The 21390-nt window shown below is 42.2% G+C and overlaps 1 protein-coding gene across 2 annotated transcripts in view; it reads right to left on the reverse strand.

Moving 5' to 3' along the window:
- PDK3 (pyruvate dehydrogenase kinase 3) overlaps window positions 1-21390 on the reverse strand; it is an 82501-nt gene that overhangs the window by 54044 nt on the left and 7067 nt on the right. For both annotated transcript variants that reach the window (XM_005228353.4, NM_001101934.2), the window contains exon 2: window positions 555-696. In XM_005228353.4, coding sequence (XP_005228410.1) covers window positions 555-696 — 142 coding nt within the window. The remainder of the gene's footprint in view (window positions 1-554; window positions 697-21390) is intronic.

The raw sequence follows: 21390 nt of genomic DNA on the forward strand, positions 1-21390 counted from the left end.
TGAGAAGTTATTTCCCTTAGGACAATTATACACTATGTTGAGACTTCTCCACTACCACCCCTCCCCCTCAGAAAAACTTGGGACTTCACTGGTGGTCCAGCGGTTAAGACTTTGCCTTCCAATGTAGGGAGTGTGGGTTCAGTCCCTGTTCAGGGAGCTAAGATTCCACATGACTCAGAGCCAAAAACCTAAAACATGCAACAGAAGCAATGCTGTAACAAATTCAACCGACTTTAAAAATGGTCTGCGTCCAAACCAAAAAAAAAAAAAAAACTTAAAACTCTCAATTACCTGAAAATTCAGATTTATAACCAGAAAAAAACTGAAAAGTCAAACAAGTGTCTCATACAGTTGAAAAGCATTTTCCTTAGGATAATTACACATTGTTGTATTAGTTTAGAAAAAAAAAACCCTTTAATTACCTAAGAAACCCAGCTATCCTGAATGAGTAATACCCACAGGAAGCAGTACGTGTACTTTTAGGGAGAATGGTCCCAATGCCAAATGTCCTGAGCATTCTGGGTAGACCCATCTGCCACATACTATGTACTTACCAGCTCTGAACCAATCCCACCGAAGGGCGGTTAAGCAAGTTCTCCGGCAGAAGATTAACTTCTCTCATTGTGTTAGCCAGGCGCACAGGAAGCTCCTTTCGTAGGAACATATACGAAGTTTTCTCACACGCATTATCTCTCCCTATTAACAGATGAAAAATGTTCCGTGATTTTATACCCTAACAGATGGAATAATAAGGGTTCTCGTGGTAGCCCTGGAGAAGGCGATGGCACCCCACTCCAGCACTCTTGCCTGGAAAATCCCATGGACGGAGGAGCCTGGTAGGCGGCACTCCATGGGGTCGCAAAGAGTCACTTTCACTTTTCACTTTCATGCACTGGAGAAGGAAATGGCAACCCACTCCAGTGTTCTTGCCTGGAGAATCCCAGGGACGGGGGAGCCTGTTGGGCTGCCGTCTATGGGGTCACACAGAGTCGGACACAACTGAAGCAACTTAGCAGCAGAAGCAGCAGCATGATAGCCCAGTGACTGGCTGGGAAGAAAACATTAAGTAACCCTGCAATCTCTAGTTAAATCTTTATCCTCTGAAATAGCAAGCTTAAGAAAATAATTTAATTAGAATAGAAAAGGAGCGTTTATTCCAAGAGGCAACCTCGAAAGCTGTGTTTTTTTCCTCCGCACAAATACATCCCTAGTGTTCCCAGTGGCGGTATAAAAGTGACCTGGGATATAATCGGAATTTGTTTTCAAATAAACGCTGTGGGAAAACTGCCATGTAGAAAACTAGGAGAACGTGTAAATTCACTCCTGTTCACAGGGGTTTCCAGAAGGCAACAAACCCATTCATTCCACAAACATTCACCTACTGTGGGTCGACTGCTTCCTAAGACTTTCTTCAAACATGTTTCTCTCAGGACCAGGAAGCAGCCACAGACCCTGGGTCTGACCAAGACACAGGACTCGGGAGGTGCCCAAGAAGCCAGCTCACAGGTGCCCTCAGCACTGGAGTGGTGGCACAGTGAGAGAAAAGATACCAGACCACGTGAAAGAGGAGACCCTGGGCCCCTTCCCTGGCTGCCACGTGACCCCAGCAGTTCCATGATTGGTCTTGCTCCCAAGCCCCACCCTGCTGTAAATCCAGCAAGGATGTGACAGCAAGGACAGGAGCTCTGGGGACAGAAATGTGCTTCAGCCTCAACTCTGCCCTTGTGTGGGGTAGGAAACCCTTCTTAAGCTTCTTAACTTCTGAGTCTCAGCTGCCTTAATCTGTAAAATAGGGATGAAACATCCATTTTTGTAAAGACGACACGTGACAAGTACAGAGCCTGATACAGAGCCAAGTGTTCAGTGAATGTTAGTTCTTCTTCTGTCCTGATACTTACAGGTCCGGCCCAACTCCCTCACGATCGGATAGGCCTTCCCGATGCCCCATGTCCCCTGCAGGCTGCTGGGAAATGGGCCACCTCAGGGCCAGGCCTGGAGAGAAGGAAGCAGGGCTCACCTCCAAACTCTCCACTTTCTTCTGCCTATGATGAGGCAGCAAATTAGAGGTTCAGAAGTAAATCCATTCTAACACTTCCAGCCCAGTTCTGGTTTCTTCCTTTCCTGTCCTTACCAAGTGAGACTGGAAATAAAAGAATCCACTTTTGAGGCTCATCTGCAGAACCTCTTCTGCCCAATGCCCCCTGCCCCCTTCTCTATTTCCAGAAAAGTCAGAATAAAAGATTAAAGTCTTAACCCATCCCTCACTTTCCCCATTCTAATTGAGTAGTATATTGAAGGCCTCTGATAAATCTGTAATTAATCAATAATTCTGCTTTTCCCTTTTCTCCTAAGGGAAATACTGCAAAAAGGAAGAGAAGTGTAGCATCTCAGCAATGACCTTCCAACACTTACTCGATACACATTTATCTGACTTAGATGATTAACACAATGATTCAGGCTGCTTTGCTTCAGATTATATATATATATATATATACATAAAATCATTCCTGAAATGTTCTGCATAAATATAATTTTTATGGATGAACCATTGTTCATCCAAGTGCATTAAAAATGCTGATATTTCAAAACAACTTGTGGTGAACCTCATTATAAAATGAAGGACCTATTATCGAAATTAAAATGGGCATGTACATCTGCATGTACCAGGAGAAATAGTTTGTATCCTGATTATATAGAAAGGACATTTTCTTTTTAAAAAAAAAAAAGCACAAAAGAAATGATGACGTTCTCCTTGCAAAGGAAGTTAGGGAATGGGCAAGAGCGAGAACCCTGTGGTGTTGAATTGGAACTGGAAGTTATCAGCATGACCTCGGTCTTCTGAGTTTTGGGGGTAACAAAAGTTGACGTGCTTAAGTCGCCATGTCCACAGCATGAGGAGCCGCAGATGAACAGCACAGTGGTGGTGGGGTGGCGGGAAGCAGGATGAGAGGGAGGGCCAGGAGAAGTGACAGTGGGCTGGCAGCTGCCAGGTGACAAGGGGTGATCAGGTTCCCATCTGTTCTGGGAACCCACAGGGCTAGATGGCTTCTGAGTTGAAAGGTTTTCAGATTTTAGGAAGTTAAAAAAAAATACATCCACTGCAAGAAAGAGTCCAGTCTACACAGATACAAGTGTGGTACAACCTGTGAACACCCACACCGAGCAGGGAGGATCATGCCCCAAGCCACTTCAGGCCAGGTTTTGCCACAGACTGAGTTTGAGCACCAAGGGTATGAAAAAAGAACTTCCATTTGTCAAGTTTTGTGGATTTCAGAATTGAGATCAAAGGTGACAGAGCCTGCAGAAGAGTAATGCCAAGATCGGATGCCAGAGATAGACTTGGGTTTAAATCCTGAGCGCCCACTGGCTTCACGAATGCCACCAAGCGTCAGGACACGTCTAAGAACCGGACAGAGCTCACAGAGGTTGCGGCCAGGGTTAAAAAGCGCTTAACATTTCACATGAACAGGTTCTTTAAATTGAGAAGAGGGGACTCATTAAAGCACAATCACTAATAACACCGGATGGCAGAAAGCACAACAGCCCGAGGCCCCGGGGTACCAGATCAAACAGACTGATGCTAAGCCCTGCGAGCGTGACTGCATTCCCGTTCAGCGAGGTCGCCTGTGCTCATTTGATGATTCTACGTAATTAAAAAAGGATTAAAAAGGATTAAAGTATGTTCTGTGTCCCTGCCACTCACTTTTCTTTTCTTCCTAAACAAAAGCCTTGAGGTTTGCACTGGTCAACCCTGCACTAACTAGAGGGCAACTAACTACTGGGTGTGGCCTGAATTAACCAAATTTCAGGAAGCTTTGATTCTAGCCTTCCTGGATGATCAGCCTTTCATAAACTAGTGTTGAAAGAAATCTTATTTGTCTGTATACCCATCCCCCACCCCCATGGCACTCACTGGAGTGCCTCACCTATGGAAGCTTTTCAATGATTTACTCCAAGTATAGAGAATACTTTCAGAAGTTTTTTTTTTTTTTTTTAAGAGTACCTGCAAAAATCTCAGGTTTTGCCTCCTACATTCTAATTTAGCTTCAGAGATGAATTCTTTGTACTTGGATACCTTAATTATACATCAGCTTAAACAGGGGGGTGTCTTTTATCGTTAGTTAATTAGTGAGCCTAAAAATATATATGGAATGCCCGATTTTTTTTAACCTTTCCGTGGTTTTCCTCTTCAAAGTTTTTTGTCCTATGTGTTAATATGAAATACTCACTTTAAATCAAAGGGTTTCAACCATTTTTTTTTTTCAGTTAACTTACCAAAAAGACACTTTGGGTTTTAATTGAATGTCCTCTCAAAAGGGTTGTGTTTTTCTAAGGCTTCTGGCATACTGAGTATTTTCCACTTATTCTTCCCAGTCATTTGACTTCATTTTTTCCCTGCTTACTTGGCTTCTCCACATTCCTTAATTTTGATTTTCTATTTTTATTCTGCATTCCTCCATGGACTTCATCTTATTCAAATTTACCAATCAAATCTTTCCCTAGTATTAGTTCAGAAAATGAAAAAGAAGCATTGGGTGAGAGGCATGGAAAATTGTCATTTTATGAATTTAAATACACTCGTGTATTTCTTCAATTTTTCCTTCTTTTTTGATGAACCTTTAATTCTCTTTTGTTTTCTGTTTGGTTTTCATACTTCATCCTTTCATTGAGAAGTTGGAGACCGTTACTACATTTGCAAAAAAATGTGATTGCTCTGTCTAGAAAGGTTCCAAAGAGCTTTCCAATTCACCAAGACACAGGATAAATAGACACAGAAACACAAATGACTTTTTCCCATAAATGACTTCTGATTTAACATGGTCACCAATAAGTGATGGTCACCAATCAGAAAGCAGCATTTGACCAGCCTTCTGAGAGCAAGAGTTCTAACTGGTTATTCTCTTTATCCAGTTTCCACTATGGCCTATATTTCTGGTGAATCTCTAATCCTCTATTCGACCAGTTTACAGCAAGTAGGAAAAAATTATTATTTCTTCAAGTAATGGAGTGATCTGATAAATAAAGCATAGGGCTGAGCACATGCCTCCCAAAACTGTAGTCTCCTGTCTGGATTACTTAAAGGCTATCTTTATCCACATCTTTCAGCTTTAATACTTGGTGGGAAATGTTTTGGGAACCAAAGCAAGGGAATCAGAGAATAGAAAAGCAACGCAAAAATAGAAAAATTAGCGGCAAGGCACGAAAATCCAACAGAATGATCAGCTCATTCTGATAATGCTGCTTTTTCTAAATATCAATTAAATGTTTGTGTTTACAATGCATTTTTACCACTAACCATGTTAGAACCGTACACGGAACAACAGACTGGTTCAAAATTGGGAAAGGAGTGCGTCCAGGCTGTACACTGTCACCCTGCTTATTTAACTTACATGCAGAGTACATCAAGTGAAATGCTGGGCTGGATGAATCACAAGCTGGAATCAATACTGCTGAGAGAAATATCAACAATCTTAGATATGCATATGATACCACATTAATGGCAGAAAGCAAAGAGGAACTAAAGAGCCTCTTCAGTTCATATCCGACTCTGCGACCCCATGAACCGCAGCACACCAGGCCTCCCTGTACATCACAAACTCCCGGAGTTCACCCAAACTCATGTCCATTGAGTCGGTGATGCCAGCCAACCATCTCATGTCGTCCCCTTCTCCTCCTGCCTTCAATCTTTCCCAGCATCAGGGTCTTTTCAAATGAGTCAGCTCTTTGCATCAGGTGGCCAAAGTATTGGAGTTTCAGCTTCAACATCAGTCCTTCCAATGAATATACAGAACTGGTCTCCTTTAGGATGGACTGGTTGGATCTCTTTGCAGTCCAAGGGACTCTCAAGAGTCTTCTCCAACACCACAGTTCAAAAGCATCACTTCTTTGGCACTCAGCTTTCTTTACAGTCCAACTCTCTGTGAGAGTTGGACTGTAAAGAAAGCTGAGTGTAATGGAAAATGGACTGTAAAGAAAGCTGACTGTAATGGAAAAACCATAGCCTTGACAAGACGGACCTTTGTTGGCAAAGTAACGTCTCTGCTTTTTAATATGCTGTCTAGGTTGGTCATAAATTTCCTTCCAAGGAGTAAGCGTCTTTTAATTTCATGGCTGCAGTCACCATCTGCAGTGATTTTGGAGCCCCAAAAAATAAAGTCTGACACTGTTTCCACTGTTTCCCCATCTATTTCCCATGAAGTGATGGGACCAGATGCCATGATCTTCGTTTTCTGAAAGTTGAGCTTTAAGCCAAGTTTTTCACTCTCCTCTTTCACTTTCATCAAGAGGCTCTTTACTTCTTCTTCACCTTCTGCCATAATGGTGGTGTCATCTGCATATCTGAGGTGACTGATATTTCTCCTGGCAATCTTGATTCCAGCTTGTGCTTCTTCCAGCCCAGCGTTTCTCATGATGTACTCTGCATAGAAGTTGAATAAGCAGGGTGACAATATACAGCCCTGACGTACTCCTTTTCCTATTTGGAACCAGTCTGTTGTTCCATGTCCAGTTCTAACTGTTGCTTCCTGACCTGAATACAGGTTTCTCAAGAGGCAGGTCAGGTGGTCTGGTATTCCCATCTCTTTCAGAATTTTCCACAGTTTATTGTGATCCACACAGTCAAAGGCTTTGGCATAGTCAATAAAGCAGAAATAGATGTTTTTCTGGAACTCTCTTGCTTTTTTGATGATCCAGCAGATGTTGGCAATTTGATCTCTGGTTCCTCTGCCTTTTCTAAAACCAGCTTGAACATCTGGAAGTTCACGATTCATGTATTGCTGAAGCCTGGTTTGGAGAATTTTGAGCATTACTTTTCTAGCGTGTGAGATGAGTGCAATTGTGCGGTAGTTTGAGCATTGTTTGGCATCACCTTTCTTTAGGATTGGAATGAAAACTGACCTTTTCCAGTCCTGTGGCCACTGCTGAGTTTTCCAAATTTGCTGGCACATTGAGTGCAGCCCTTTCACAGCATCATCTTTTAGGATTTGAAATAGCTCAACTGGAATTCCATCACCTCCACTAGCTTTGTTCGTAGTGATGCTTCCTAAGGCCCACTTGACTTCACATTCAACATGAAAGAGGAGAGTGAAAAAGCTGGCTTAAAACTCAACATTCAAAAAACTAAGATCATAGCATCCAGTCCCATCACTTCATGGCAAATAGGAAAGTGGAAACACTAACAGATTTCATTTTCTCGGGCTCCAAAATGACTGCCCATGGTGACTGGAACTATGAAATTAAAAGACGCTTGCTCCCTAGAAGAAAAGCTATGACAAACCTGACAACATATTAAGAATGAGAGACATCACTTTGCCGACAAAGGTCCGTCTAGTCAAAGCTATGGTTTTTCCAGTAGTCATATATGGATGTGAGAGTTGGACCATAAAGAAGGCTGAGCACCAAAGAACTGCCTTTGAACTGTGGTGCTGGAGAAGACTCTTGAGAGTCCCTTGGACAGCAAGGAGATCAAACCAGTCAATCCTAAAGGAAATCAACCCTGAATATATTCATTAGAAGGACTGATGCTGAAGTTCCAATCCTTTGGCCACCTGATGCGAAGAGCTGACTCACTGGAAAAGACCCTGATGCTGGGAAAGACTGAGGACAGGAGAAGGGAGAAACAGAGGATGAGATGGTTGGATGGCATCACTGACTTGATGGACATGAGCTTGAGCAAGCTCAGGGAGATAGTAGCAAAGGACAGGGAAGCCTGGCATGCTAAAGTTCATGGGGTTGCAAAGATTCAGACTTAGTGACAGGACAACAACAACATTAAAATGGGTAAAATATAAGTGACAAAATAATATTTCAGGGGAATCTTTTTTGTTTTTCTTCAGTTGTATTTATAAGATTTCAATCTTCTGAAGACACTGAATTTTAGGATAGATAATTTATTTTAGAACTTACCAGAGCTATAAGCAATGATTAACTGAATAGTCCTTCCAAAGAAACAGTGGAGAGCTACCAAATGATTGTAAATTCAAAAGAATCCCTCCCCGCTCCTTCTAGCTTCATTTATACTTCATTTATACATTTATTCCCAGGCAGCACTAGTGGTAAAGAATCTGCCTGAAAATGCAGGAAACACAAGAGACACAGGTTCGATCCCTGGATCGGGAAGATATCCTGCAGTAGGAAATTCTTGCCTGAAACATTCCATGGACAGAGGAGCCTGGCGGGCTACAGTCCATGGGGTCACAAAGAGTCCGACCACCTGACTGAGCACACACACACATACTTTGAAAATGTCTGTTTTACTCCATGTCCAAAAGTATTATTTCACTGCCTGGGAAGTTTTAAGTTTTCCTTTGGGAAAACATACTCCTGAATTTCAGGAGATCAAGATAGGTAGTAGGTTTGGGATCTAGCAAACTTGAGGCTGAGTCCACTCTAGGCCAGACCATTTGGGTTATTATTACTAACAGCAAGCCAGAAACTTCAGAGCCAAAGAGTGAAAGATCAGGTATCTCACACACGCCTCATTCCCTACCAAACTCAATGCCCCAACAACAGTCAAGTCAAAGTGAAAGTCGCTCAGTAATGTCCGACTCTTTGCAACCCCATGGACTAGACAGTCTATGAACTTCTCCAGGCCAGAATACTAGAGTGGGCAGCCTTTCCCTATTCCAGGGGATCTTCCCAACCCAGGAATCGAACCCTGGTCTCCCGCATTGCAGGCGGATTCTTTACCATCTGAGCCACACAACAGCCAGCTATCATAGTATTTCTCTCAGCCCAATGTCTATTTTATTATGCTCACAGATGCTGTGGGTCAGGAATTCAGAAAGGACACAGGAGGTAAGACTTCTCTGGAACCTCAGCTGGGAAAACTTAAACATTGGGGGAGTAACTGGACTGTCGGGAGCTGAAAGCATCCGAAAGCTTCCCACTCACAAGGCTTCAGCCGACTACTTGCAGACTGAGACTGCCCACTGCAGCATCTTCTGGTGGCCTCTCCAAGGGCCTCCTCACAGTATGGTGGCCTTGGGCTAGCTGGATTCTGGGATGGCTTCCATAAAAAAGGCAGAGGCTGCATGGCCTTTTATGACCCAGCCACAGAAGTCACACTGCTAGTCCCCTTCTGTCATACTCAAATGGTCTAAGCAGCCACAGCTTGCCCAGGCTTCAGGGGTAGGAGACCAGACCTCCTCTCCCGACTGCCCCCCACTTGGTGGAAGGCTGGCAAGGGCACATCATAGAATAGCATCACATGGCCATCTTTGTACAATGCCATCTGTCCTCTAAGATGTTCATAAACAGGTGTAGAAGATGATTTATTTCTCAAATTGCACTTCAAAGCACTCTTCTACTACCTGAATTTGTTTTCTTTGGAGTCATTTTTTGGCTATTTATTTTAGTTTCTCTCACTGTGGGCTCTCCTCAGATGGCAGGTAGCCCTTGCTTGCTCAGTGAGGCAGCCTCATGACTAAGGGAGCACCCCAAATGCCTCATGGATTACATAGGTCTTTTTGGTGGGGTCCTAACACCATACCGTGTCAGACTTTATTTTTGGGGGCTCCAAAATCATTGCAGATGGTGACTGCAGCCATGAACTTAAAAGACGCTTACTCCTTGGAAGAAAAGTTATGACCAACCTAGATAGCATATTCAAAAGCAGAGGCATTACTTTGCCAACAAAGGTCCGTCTAGTCAAGGCTATAGTTTTTCCAGTGGTCATGTATGGATGTGAGAGTTGGACTATAAAGAAAGCTGAGCGCCGAAGAATTGATGCTTTTGAACTGTGGTGTTGGAGAAGACTCTTGAGAGTCCCTTGGACTGCAAGGAGATCCAACCAGTCCATCCTAAAGGAGATCAGTCCTGGGTGTTCACTGGAAAGACTGATGTTGAAGCTGAAACTCCAATACTTTGGCCACCTCATGAGAAGAGTTGACTCGTTGGAAAAGACCCTGATGCTGGGAGGGATTGGGGCAGGAGGAGAAGGGGACGACAGAGGATGAGATGGCTGGATGGCATCACTCAGACTCGATGGACATGAGTTTGAGTGAACTCCGGGAGCTGGTGATGGACAGGGAGGCCTGGTATGCTGCGATTCATGGGGTCACAAAGAGCTGGACACGACTGAGCGACTGAACTGAACTGAACACCATACTGTAAGCTTCCCTTATTCACCTTAAACAGTTCATTCAGCGTCTTTAGAGAAGAATCCTCTTTTTGCCCTTCACTTTGCCTAAGGGTAGCTGCCTGCCTACTAACGTTCTCATGGTCAGGTTGGAAGGTAACCCTTCATTTTCATACTTCTGGTTCATTCTCCAGTTTTCATTCAGCCAGCTCTACCTGTTACTCCCGCCCTGTATCCCTGGTGCTGCCTTACTAAGGTAGGAGACCCTCTGGAGGTCACAGTGCCTCCTGAGTAGGCTCTAGACCCCAGCTATCCAATATAGGAGCCATGAGCCATTAGGGAAAATGTGAATTTTCAATTACGTTATAATATCAATGATACATTCCCCAAGTGTGATCACTGTGTCATGGATATTAGGAGAACACTTTTTATACTTATATTAGGTTGATGCAAACGTAATTGCGTTTCAGATTGTGAATTTAAATCATTATAATTAGGCTCAAACATACCTTTATTCATCAAAATAGGAACCGTTACAATCAACACATTTTTGCCAATGAGAAATAAGTTCATTTATTCCTGTAGCATAAAAATCCGTGCATTTTCTGCCTCCTGCTGGTTGTGGAAGCACTTTCCCTGCAAAAAGTTGTCAAGATGCTTGAAGAAGTGGTAGTCGGTTGGTGAGTGGTCACGTGAATATGGCAGATGAGGCAAAACTTCACAGCCCAATTTGTTCAACCTCTGACGTGTTGATTGTGCGACATGGGCATTATTGTGGAGAACCAGGCCCCTTCATCTTATTGATTTGTTGAGCATGCTTCTCAGATACAACGGTTTTGCTGGGATTCAAAAAGCTCTAGTGGATCAGACTGGCAGCAGACCACGAAACAGTGACCCATGACCTTTTCTGGGAGCAAGTTTGGCTTTGGGAAGTGCTTTGGTGCATATTCTAGGTACAACCACTGAGTTGGTCATGGCCAGTTGTAGTATAAAACCCACTTTTCATCACACGTCACAATCTGATTGAGAAATAGTTCACTGTTGCATAGAGTAAGTTAAGATAAGACAATAGTTCAAAACGACAATATTTTTATTTGTGGTCGGCTCACGAGGCACCCACTGATCAAGCTTTTCCACTTTTCCAATTTGCTTTAAATGTCAAACGACCACAGAATGGTTGATGTTGAGTTCTTTGGCAACTTCTCACATAGGTGTAAGAGGATAAGCTTCAATGATGGATCTCAATTGGTCGTTGTCAACTTCCAATGGCCAGTCACTACGCTCCTCATCTTCAAGGCTCTCATCTCCTTTGCAAAACTTCTTGAACCACCATCGCACTGTATGTTCATTAGCAGTTCCTGGGCCAAATGCATTGTTGATGTTGCAAGCTATCTCTGTTGCTTTACGACCCATTTTGAACTCAAATAAGAAAATTGCTTGAACAAGCAATAAAGGTTTACTGTATAGCACAGGGAACTACAGTCAATGTCTTTTAATAACCTATAATGGAAAATAATTTCAAAAATAATAAATGTGTATATGTATAACTGAATCACCTTGCTGTGCACCTGAAACACTGTAAGTCAACGATACCTCAATAAAATGTTAAAAAAAAAAAGTGGTCGAATTTGCTTTTTGTCTAACATCAATCACTTCCATAGTCTAAAATACATATAAAATACACAGCAAGTAATGTCATTAGCAAAAAAACAAATCGAGAAATGAACATTAAAATGATGTATAACATAACCACATTTATTTAAGAATGCATTCCAATATCAAATGGCAAAGTTCAACAATGCAAAACCACAATTACTTTGGCACCAACCTAATATGTAAGTATCTAGAGGTAGTCATTACACCTGCAACTTACTATCAAAGTGGTTTGGCCAAAAAGGTGTTTATGGAGAGGAAAGAAACATAGGAGTAGGATGGATAGAAGGGTAAAGAGATTGAAAAGCAAATATGTAAAGTGGCTGATAAATCTAGGTGCTAGACACAGGTGTTAACTGTATTGTTATCATTTTTTCTAAGGTCTGAAATTTTCGAAATAAAAATTTTGGTTTGGGAGAGACACTGTGAATAACCTAATTATCCAATAATAAGGGAACAGTCAAATAAATTACAATATTGCATATTTACATGGGGAAATACACAGTCATTAAAAGGAGTTTTTAAAACTCAACAACAAAAAAAACCAAACAACCCTATCCAAGAATGGGCAGAAGACTGAAACAGACATTTCTCCAAAGAAGACATACAGATGGCCAACAGACACATGAAAAGATGCTCAGTATCGTTAATTATTAGAAAAACGCAAATCAAAACTACAATAAGGTACCACCTCACATGGGTCAGAATGGCTATTATTAAAAAGTCTACAAATAACAAACACTGGGCAGAATGTGGAGAAAAGGGAACCCTCCTACACTGTTGGTGGGCATATAAGCTGGTGCAGCCACAATGGAAAATAGTGCAGAGATTCCTCAGAAAACTAAAAATAAAATTAGCATATGATCTAGCAATCCAAACAAAACTATAAATCAAAAAGATACATGCATCCCTATGTTCATAGTAGCACTATTCACAATAGCCAAGACATGGAAACATCCTAAATGTCCACTGAAATATGAAAGGATAACTAAGATGTAATACACATATACAATGGAATGCTACTCAGCCATAAAAGAATGAAATAATGCCATTTGCAGCAACATGAATGCAACTAGAGATTATCATACCAAGTGAATTAAATCAGAAAGATAAATATCATCTGATATGACTTATATGTGGAATCTGAAATATGACACAAATTAACCCATCTATGAAGTAGAAACAGACTCACATAGACAACAGATTGGTGTTTACCAAGGGGGAGGGGGTTGGGGAAGGGATGAAGTGAGAGGTTGGGGTTAGCAGATACAACCTTTTATACATAGAATGGAGGCTTTCCAGGTGGCACAGTGGTGAAGAATCCGCCTGGCAATGCAGGACACGTGGGTTTGATCCCTGGGTCGGGAAAATCCCCTGGAAGAAGGAAATGGCAACCCACTCCAGTATTCTTGCCTGGAAAATTCTATGGACAGACTACAGTCTGTCCTCTATGGAGGAGCCTGGCAGACTACAGTCCATGGGGTAGCAAAGAGTCGGACATGACTGAGCACTCATGCAAACAATAAGATCCTACTGTGTAGCTTAGGGAACTACATTCAATGTCCTGTGATAAACCGTAATGGAAAAGAATATGAAAAATGTGTGTGTATATATGTGTGTATACATACATATATAATTGAATCACTTTTCTGTACAGCAGGAATTAACACAACATTATAAATCAACTATACTTCAATTTAAAAATGAAAAAAAGTTTTTAAGGAAAAAAGCAGTCGTCTGAAAAAGGTCTTTCTATAATTAGAGCCATTCTACTTAAAAAAAAACAAAAACCCTACCAGAGCTAGTGTATTCTAAAAAAAAAATCTCAAACAGAACATGCTACTGTATGCGGATCTTCCTAATGGGGTCTGAGGCCCATACTACCTTCATGAAATGTTTTTGATGCTCTTGTAAGACAAGAGGGTGCAGGGTGATTGTGACGAGGTTCTCAATTAAGGTAGGTGAGGGTTACTGGATCCTTCCCTGAAGGAGATCTGTGTTTGGCTGAGGGAAAGTGAGTGACATCAACTAGCACCTTGATCCTCTCTCTCTAGAGATCTTGTTTGTTGGCTCTTAAAATACATGTGTCCTTGAACTTCCCAGGTGGCTCAGTGGTAAAGAATCTGCCTGCCAATGCAGAAGATGCAGGTTTGATCCCAGGGTCGGGAAGATTCCCCTGGAGAAGGGAATGGCAACCCACTCTTGCCTGGGGAATTCCATGGACAGAGGAGCCTGATGGGCTACAGTCTATAGGGTCGCAAAGAGTTGGACACGACTGAGACTGAGTGCACACACACAAACACACGAACAGATTAGTGAGAAACCTGCCCCTCTCTATGCCATAAGGTCAAACCAAATTATAAGTACATTTCACCACAGGGCCACAATTTCTGCCCTTGGCTTGGGCAATCCCTCTCCCATCAGCCCTTGTCACTCAGTTCTATGTCCCGTGGATCTCAGGATTCCTCAGCATAATACCTGGCACATTGCAGGTGTTTACTATTTCCTGATGAGCACTGAAAATTAAAATACCTAGTAAGTTTCAGTATTAACTTACAATAGCAAATAAAATTCAGGGGTTCAAGATAACATTTGCTGGTAATGGTAAATTCCTTTAATAGATGATCACTTCATTCTCTATATCTGCCTGGGAGTATTCCAATCTTTATAGTTAGGGGAGGAAGAGCCAGAAGGTAGACAGGAAGGTGATAATAAAGTGGCAGTATGGTGTGTCAGGCCAGAGGGACATTTTGAGAATGACTTCCCAAATAGAGTGGCTGGAGTATGTGAGCAACAATCACAGCCAAAGTCACCACCCAGATTCACGTCATTTTAATTCCAGAAGCGGGAGGGTGGGGGGGGGGGTGTGGTTAGGATCTAGTCCTAACAGTGGATGGTGAGTTAAGGAATGTCTTGTTGTCATGGAAGCAGGAACAGTTAAGTCAAGGTCACAATGTACTCATCATCGAGGTTAACTGAGGCAAAACCTTAAGTTAACCATTTCAGTGAATGAAGAAGCTTCAAAGCCAGTCACGCTAAAAGCACTATGTTTCTTGGAAAATGATTAGTTTACAGAGCTGGGACCTTCAGCCAACAAACTTGAAGATAATTAACATTCGAGGTCAAGAGCTCCCTTTGCAGGAAGCTGGTTTCATCCAGGAAACACTGTGTCACTAACTTCCCACAACAAAAGCACGGCCAACATCTACTGAGCACCAACCACGAGCCATGGGCTGTGGGGCATTTTTTCAAGTTCGCGGGTGCCACAGGCCTATGGTTCAATGCTATCATTTCCATTTTGTAGAAAAGGACACTGAAGTGTATGTAGTGGGATTAAATGATTTGTCCAAGCCCACACACATGGTAGGCAATGGAAATCAAGCTTTGAGTACAAGTCCACACAGACCAGTTATGGTATTTCCAGAGAGAGACAACAGGCACACTAACAAGGGTGGGTCCTTCGAATAAGTAAATAAAGTAAATGAAGTGTAAGTAAGTGAAGGAGGTAGCAATCTGATGGCTCCAAAGTGATAACACTAGACAAACATGAGATTATGCAATTTCCTGATTGTTTAACAGAACAAATTTAGACAAAACCCCAGCATTACTAATAGAGACTGTTTGCTAGAAAGAACTGCACTGGGGTTTAACAGTACATTAGGTAGGAAAAAATGGTATGTTATATTGAAAGAAAAAAAGTGTACGTTTAAAAGCTCAATCTACCTGAATTTTAACTGTGGTTTTGCTCCTAATTTTGCTTAGGTAAGATACTTAAATCATCTACGCTCCAGTGTCCTCCTTCAAGAGAGGGAAACATCTATTTCACCTGGATGGAATTGAGCTCCATCTGTCTACTACTGTGTCTGGTCAAAAGTGGTATGCAAAGGGAAGTTCCCTTCGCCTCCTAGAAAGAATAATTTCTGGCTCCCTCTGGAAGAGGTAGCCAAGATGTTAGGTCAAGGAGCTGGCGCTGTGGGCAGCCTCTTCATTACCTGGTACACTGCCTTTCTTGTGTGTAAAACTGGGGAGGTTGGACAGGGGATCTCTAAGCTCAAGCGCCCACTGAATCAATCTATGGGGATAAGATTTTCATTTAGACACCTTGCAATTATTTATCCTGCACCAACCTTGCCTAATGTACAATCTGGGACAACTCTGGAGAGAGCATTGCTAGGAGTGAGTAGCCAAGAAAAAGAGCTAGAAATCAAGAAAAAGAGTACATACATATATTTACATTTGTTTTCCACAAACACACACACACACACACACACAAAGAAACAAAGCCTCCAACGATGCTTTGGATAAAGGACAATTGGGTTAGGGGCTTCCCTAGCGGTCCAGTGGTTAAGAATCCACCTTGCAATGCAAGGGATACTGGTTCAATCCCTGGTCCGGAAAGATCCCACATACCACAGAGGAACTAAGACCATTGCCACATCTACTGAGCCTGCACTCTAGAGCCCAGGAGCCACAACTACTGAAGCCCATGCACCTAGAGCCTGTGCTCCACAACAAGAGAAGCCACTGCAATGAGAAGCCACACACACAACAGAGAGTTGCCCCCACAACTAGAGAAAAGCCTACGCAAAGCAACAAAGACCCGCCGAAGTCAAAAAATAAAATAATCTTTAAAAAAAAAAAAAAGGACACCTGGGTTAACACTTCACGTATACCCAGAAACCACCTCTATTACACAAACCTCCAAGGGAGAGGTAGAGAAAGCATGCCACAAACTCACGGGATGCAAACATTCTGGCTAGCTGATATATACTGACGTATTTGTCCCAACTTCTCATTCATTTAGAAGCCCTTCAAAGGCAGCAACAATGCCTCAACGATTCCGCAACGCTTCTCAGTTTCCACTTCATTCTGAATTCAGAAAGCTTGACAAATGCTGACGGACTCCTGGGAATTCCCTGGTGGTTCGATGGCTAGGACTCGGTGCTTTCACTGCCAGGGCCCAGGTTCAATGTCCGGGAACTAAGATCCCACAAGTCGCATGGCACAGTCAAAAAAAAAACAAAAGTTGATGGACTCCTAAACATCTTAAGTGTTAACCTTCAGCACTCAAAGACTTTATCGCTTAGTGTTTCAGAGCTCTTGGGCAAAAATTTTAACAGATCTAACACAGTTCTTAACACTGGAAGCACATTATAGTCACCAGTAAGTAAAAAATACCAGCACCTAGATCCTACTCTCAGAGACTAATTTATTGGCGTCTACAGGGTTTTTTTTGGTGGTGGGGAGGGGGGCAGGCAGAGGGCACTGGTTTTAGGAGTTCCCCAGATAATTCTCAGGAGTGCTCAGGGCTGAGATTCACTGACCAGTATCTAATCACAGAAAATTCAACAGCAGGATAAACCAAAGACCTCCTCAGGCTAAGACAGTGGCTGAGCATCCCCAACTTTTTCACTGACCCATCTATTTTTAGTCTCTATTTTCCTGTTTGAGTTTTGTTTCAGCCTCCTAGGAAACTGAGCACACTGGAGCACATGACAGGACCGATACAGGAATGTTAATACAGCAAAACTTTCTGCTTAATGCTTTTTACTTCACCTCAGAAGCAAGAGGAAAAATTAACCAAATCTATACAAAGTGCACAGTCACGTATTAAGGAATATCTGCTACCAAGCTTGAGGAAACCAAACACTGTACTCTTCTAGGACAGATCCAAGGTAGGGTCGGGTAAACCCTGAGTCTGCTCTGGTCAACGAAAATGTAGTAATTCGCTGGGAAAAGATGTGCATGTTACATAGCTCTTGGGATACTTAACTTCACGCCTTGAGAAAATGTTAAAAGAGATACATAGTGATTTATTCCCAAGAGTGACAACTGTTCTACACTGACCTCCATGCCCTAGTAAGAAAGAAACAGTGACACGACCCAAATGATGGAGTGGAATCAGAGGTCAAGTCTAAAAACGAAAAAGTCCCAACTACTTGGGTGATGCTTAGGGAAATAATCTACCGAGTTAGAACCCCAAATATTCAATCACAAGGAATATAAACATCAACCTGTGTAACAGATGACAAATAGCTTACTGTAGTTTTTGTGGTATTTATTATAGCAGAAAGAATCATCTCCGACAGGATGAGACACTGACTGGGAAAGGAGGTATCCTCAAGGGATATGAAGGAAATCAAACCCAGCTCTGCCACAAATATGGTGAAACGGGCTCCCTGAAGATGCTTTCAGGCTAGCTTCAATGAAGCCAGATACCCATTCATAGTTCCCAGGTACCCATTATAGTTCCCTTAACACATTTTCTCTAAGTTAGCTAATTTACCAAAAAGAATTAAGTGGGCAAGAACAGCAAGAATCTCAAGTAATAGACAAGGAGCTGCCATCACCAAATTTTACCAGAAATTACAAGGCAAAAGTTAGCATATGATATTTAGCTGAAATCAGCAAGTTCTCCTTTTGGAGAGAATTTATAAATATTCTACTCTGTGACAAAACAGCAACGAGAGAGAAAGATACAGGGTCTTGATCATTGCTGCTGTGCAAATGAACAGCAGAACTGAGTAAGAGTTGACTGCAAACATCCCAGCAGAGAGGGCAATGAATTCCAGAGGGATTTAGTAACAATTTACATACTGCTCTAGGTGATAAATCTGACCATGATAAAAGCATTGTAAATGATTGAGTATATTAAAACTCAGACTGTGCACTAAATAAAAAGGAAACATATTCATTGTCAACATATGTAAATAGATGGGCAAAAGCTGTAAGCCTACGGCACAAAAAATGAATAAAGAATTAGAGATGATATTCTTCTCACAAGCCTTTAATTGTATACTTTGATAGTTATTTTATTAAAGAAGAGAGCACAATAGGAGACAATAGTTACACAGAACAATAGCTTACTGTGCAAAGTAGACACAGGGAGTTCACACAAATGATTAAAACTCCAGAGCCCGGACAGACTTTTTTCTTTCTGGGCTCCAAAATCACTGCAGATGGTGACTGCAGCCATCAAGTTAAAAGATGCTTGCTCCTTGGAAGAAAAGTTATGACTAACCTAGACAGCATATTAACAAGCAGAAACATTACTTTGCCAACAAAGGGCCGTCTAGTCAAAGCTATGGTTTCTCCAGGAGTCATATATGGATGTGAGAGTTGGACTATAAAGAAAGCTGAGTGCCAAAGAACTGATGCTTTTGAATTGTGGTGTTGGAGAAGACTCTTGAGAGTCCCTTGGACTGCAAGGAGATCCAACCAGTCCATCCTAAAGGAAATCAGTCCTAATATTCATTGGAAGGACTGATGCTGAAGCTGAAACTCCAATACTTTGGCCACCTGATGTGAAGAACTGACTCATTTGAAAAGACCGGGACGCTGGGAAAGATTGATGGCAAGAGAAGGGGATGACAGAGGATGTGATGGTTGGATGGCATCACCAATTCAATGAACATGAGTTTGAGTAAAATCCGGGAGTTGGTGATGGACAGGGAGGCCTGGCATGCTGCAGTCCATGGGGTTGCAAAGAGTTGGCCACAGCTGAGCGACTGAATTGAACCAGAGCCCGGTGAATAAATGGTCAAGGGCACTTTACACACATCAAAATGAACAAAATAAACCCACAAGGGAAAAAAAACAAAACTTTTAGCTTCTACGTTACCTATTACACAAAGTCATAAAACCTCATTTTGGGAGGGCTGCAGAGAAACCGGTACACTTCAACTCTGGGGACAGCCCTATAGATTAAAGCTATACAATCCCTCGAAGTCTTTCACGTGGTAATTCCACACAGGGGCACAGATCCTAGAGCTAAGCCACCGATCACCTGGATGAACCTTAGCTATCCCAAAGTCACCCTCCAGATAGCCAAGACTGAAGCGACTTAGCAGCAGCAGCAGCAGCAAGCAGGGCAAACAGAGCTTAAACAAGAACAACAAAAATAAATAAATAAATAAAAATAAATGCAAAATAAGAGCAATCACAGCACACTTCTTTAACAGGGAGCCAAACTTAGAGGTTGCAAACTTTCTGTAAAGGGCCAGAAGGTAAACAGTTTGGCTTTGTGGGCCAGTCTCCATGGCAACTACTCAACTGTGCTGCTGCAGAGGTTCAGAAGCCACATATGCTATGTAATGAATGGACATGGCTGTGGTCCAATAAAGCTTTATTTACAAAAATAGGTGTTGCCAAAACCTAGAGCATGCACAACATAAAGACCAAACCCTAATGGGAACTATGGACTTTGGGGGATAATGATGGATCAGTGTTGGTTCATCAGTTGTAAAAAACGGCCCACACTGATGCCGGATGTTGATGGTGAGGACGTTTTATTTTTGGAGGTGGGTATGGGAGTTCCCTCTACTTTCTGCCCATTTTGCTGTGAACCTAAAACTACTCTTAAAAATGAAGTCTATTAACTGTAAGACAAAAACAGGTAGCTGGCCCTTAAGACTATAGCATTCCAAGGGGAAAAAAAAAAAAAGGATTTGCCCAATTCTGGAATCAGATAATCATGGAAGCAAAATATCAGTTAACAGAACGCACACAAAATGAAAAGGAAAAATGGTGGTATTTTCTGCCTCCATCCAGTAATAAGACCAAGGTTTCCCAAATCTTGCCAACAACCCGATCAATTTCCCGAGGTTTAATGGGAGGAAACCACTCAGTCATCCGTAGGTCGGTATTGTGACCTGTCCCCCCCTTCGGAAGCATACCTAACTGCCAAGACAACAATCAGAGCCGGAACTACACCTGAAGTGCTCAGAGTCTCATAAACCATGTTGAAATCCAGTCATATCAGATCTTTAGGGCCCAAAAGGTCAATTTGTCCTTTAAATTTAAATACTGACCCCATGACGTCTATGGGGTCGCACAGAGTCGGACACGACTGAAGTGACTTAGCAGTAGCAGCAACATGCATTAAGCCACATTAGATATCTGTCCCCGAAATGGAATTGTTCTTGTCCCCTTTCAATTCTGAATCACTGGCTTTCGTCTCTAAACAGGTGAGTCGAATTCTTGGCAGCGCCTTAGAGCAGAATAGCCTGACTGCTGACAGAAAACCAGAGACAAATCCATTCTCCTCCCCAGTAGTAATCAGGCTTTAAGAAGTATGACTTTACAAACCCAAGGCTTTTCAAAGAGCAGTCATTTGGAAGCAAAGTCAACTTTTCAGTGGGCACTGGAACCTTAAAATACCTTCTCAAGGAAAAGAGAAGGTAGCTGGGCTTTTGAACCTCAAAAAGAGTCCAACAGGGAAACTGGCTGCTGCCTCCTAATAGCTGAAGGCTCCAAAGTTCGCAGAACCAGTGTTAATTATGGTAGAAATCTTTTCTGTGAAAAGGCAGAGTTGTCAGACAACCTCTTTTCTGGCGGATTTCAGAGATGCTATATTTAAACATGGGGACCTTAGAAGTTTGCACTTATATAACCACTGACTAAATTAAAGTGACATGATGTTTAATAACCTTTAGATGGAGTCAATAATCACCACTTACTGAGCGCCCACTCAGGGTAGAAAACAAACAGCTGAGGTTGAGAGAGGTTATGGAGAAGAGGTGAGTGCCCACCCTCCACAGAGAGACAGTTTAGAGTAAAATCAAGTAACAGAAGCAAATATCTTTAACACAAGTGTGGCTGTGCAAAAGACAAGGGCAAAGGAACTGGAAAATAAAACAGATGGTCTGTAGAGAGAGGAT

The sequence above is a fragment of the Bos taurus genome, chromosome X, assembly GCF_002263795.3.
Source record: "Bos taurus isolate L1 Dominette 01449 registration number 42190680 breed Hereford chromosome X, ARS-UCD2.0, whole genome shotgun sequence".
NCBI classification, from domain to species: Eukaryota; Metazoa; Chordata; class Mammalia; order Artiodactyla; family Bovidae; genus Bos; species Bos taurus.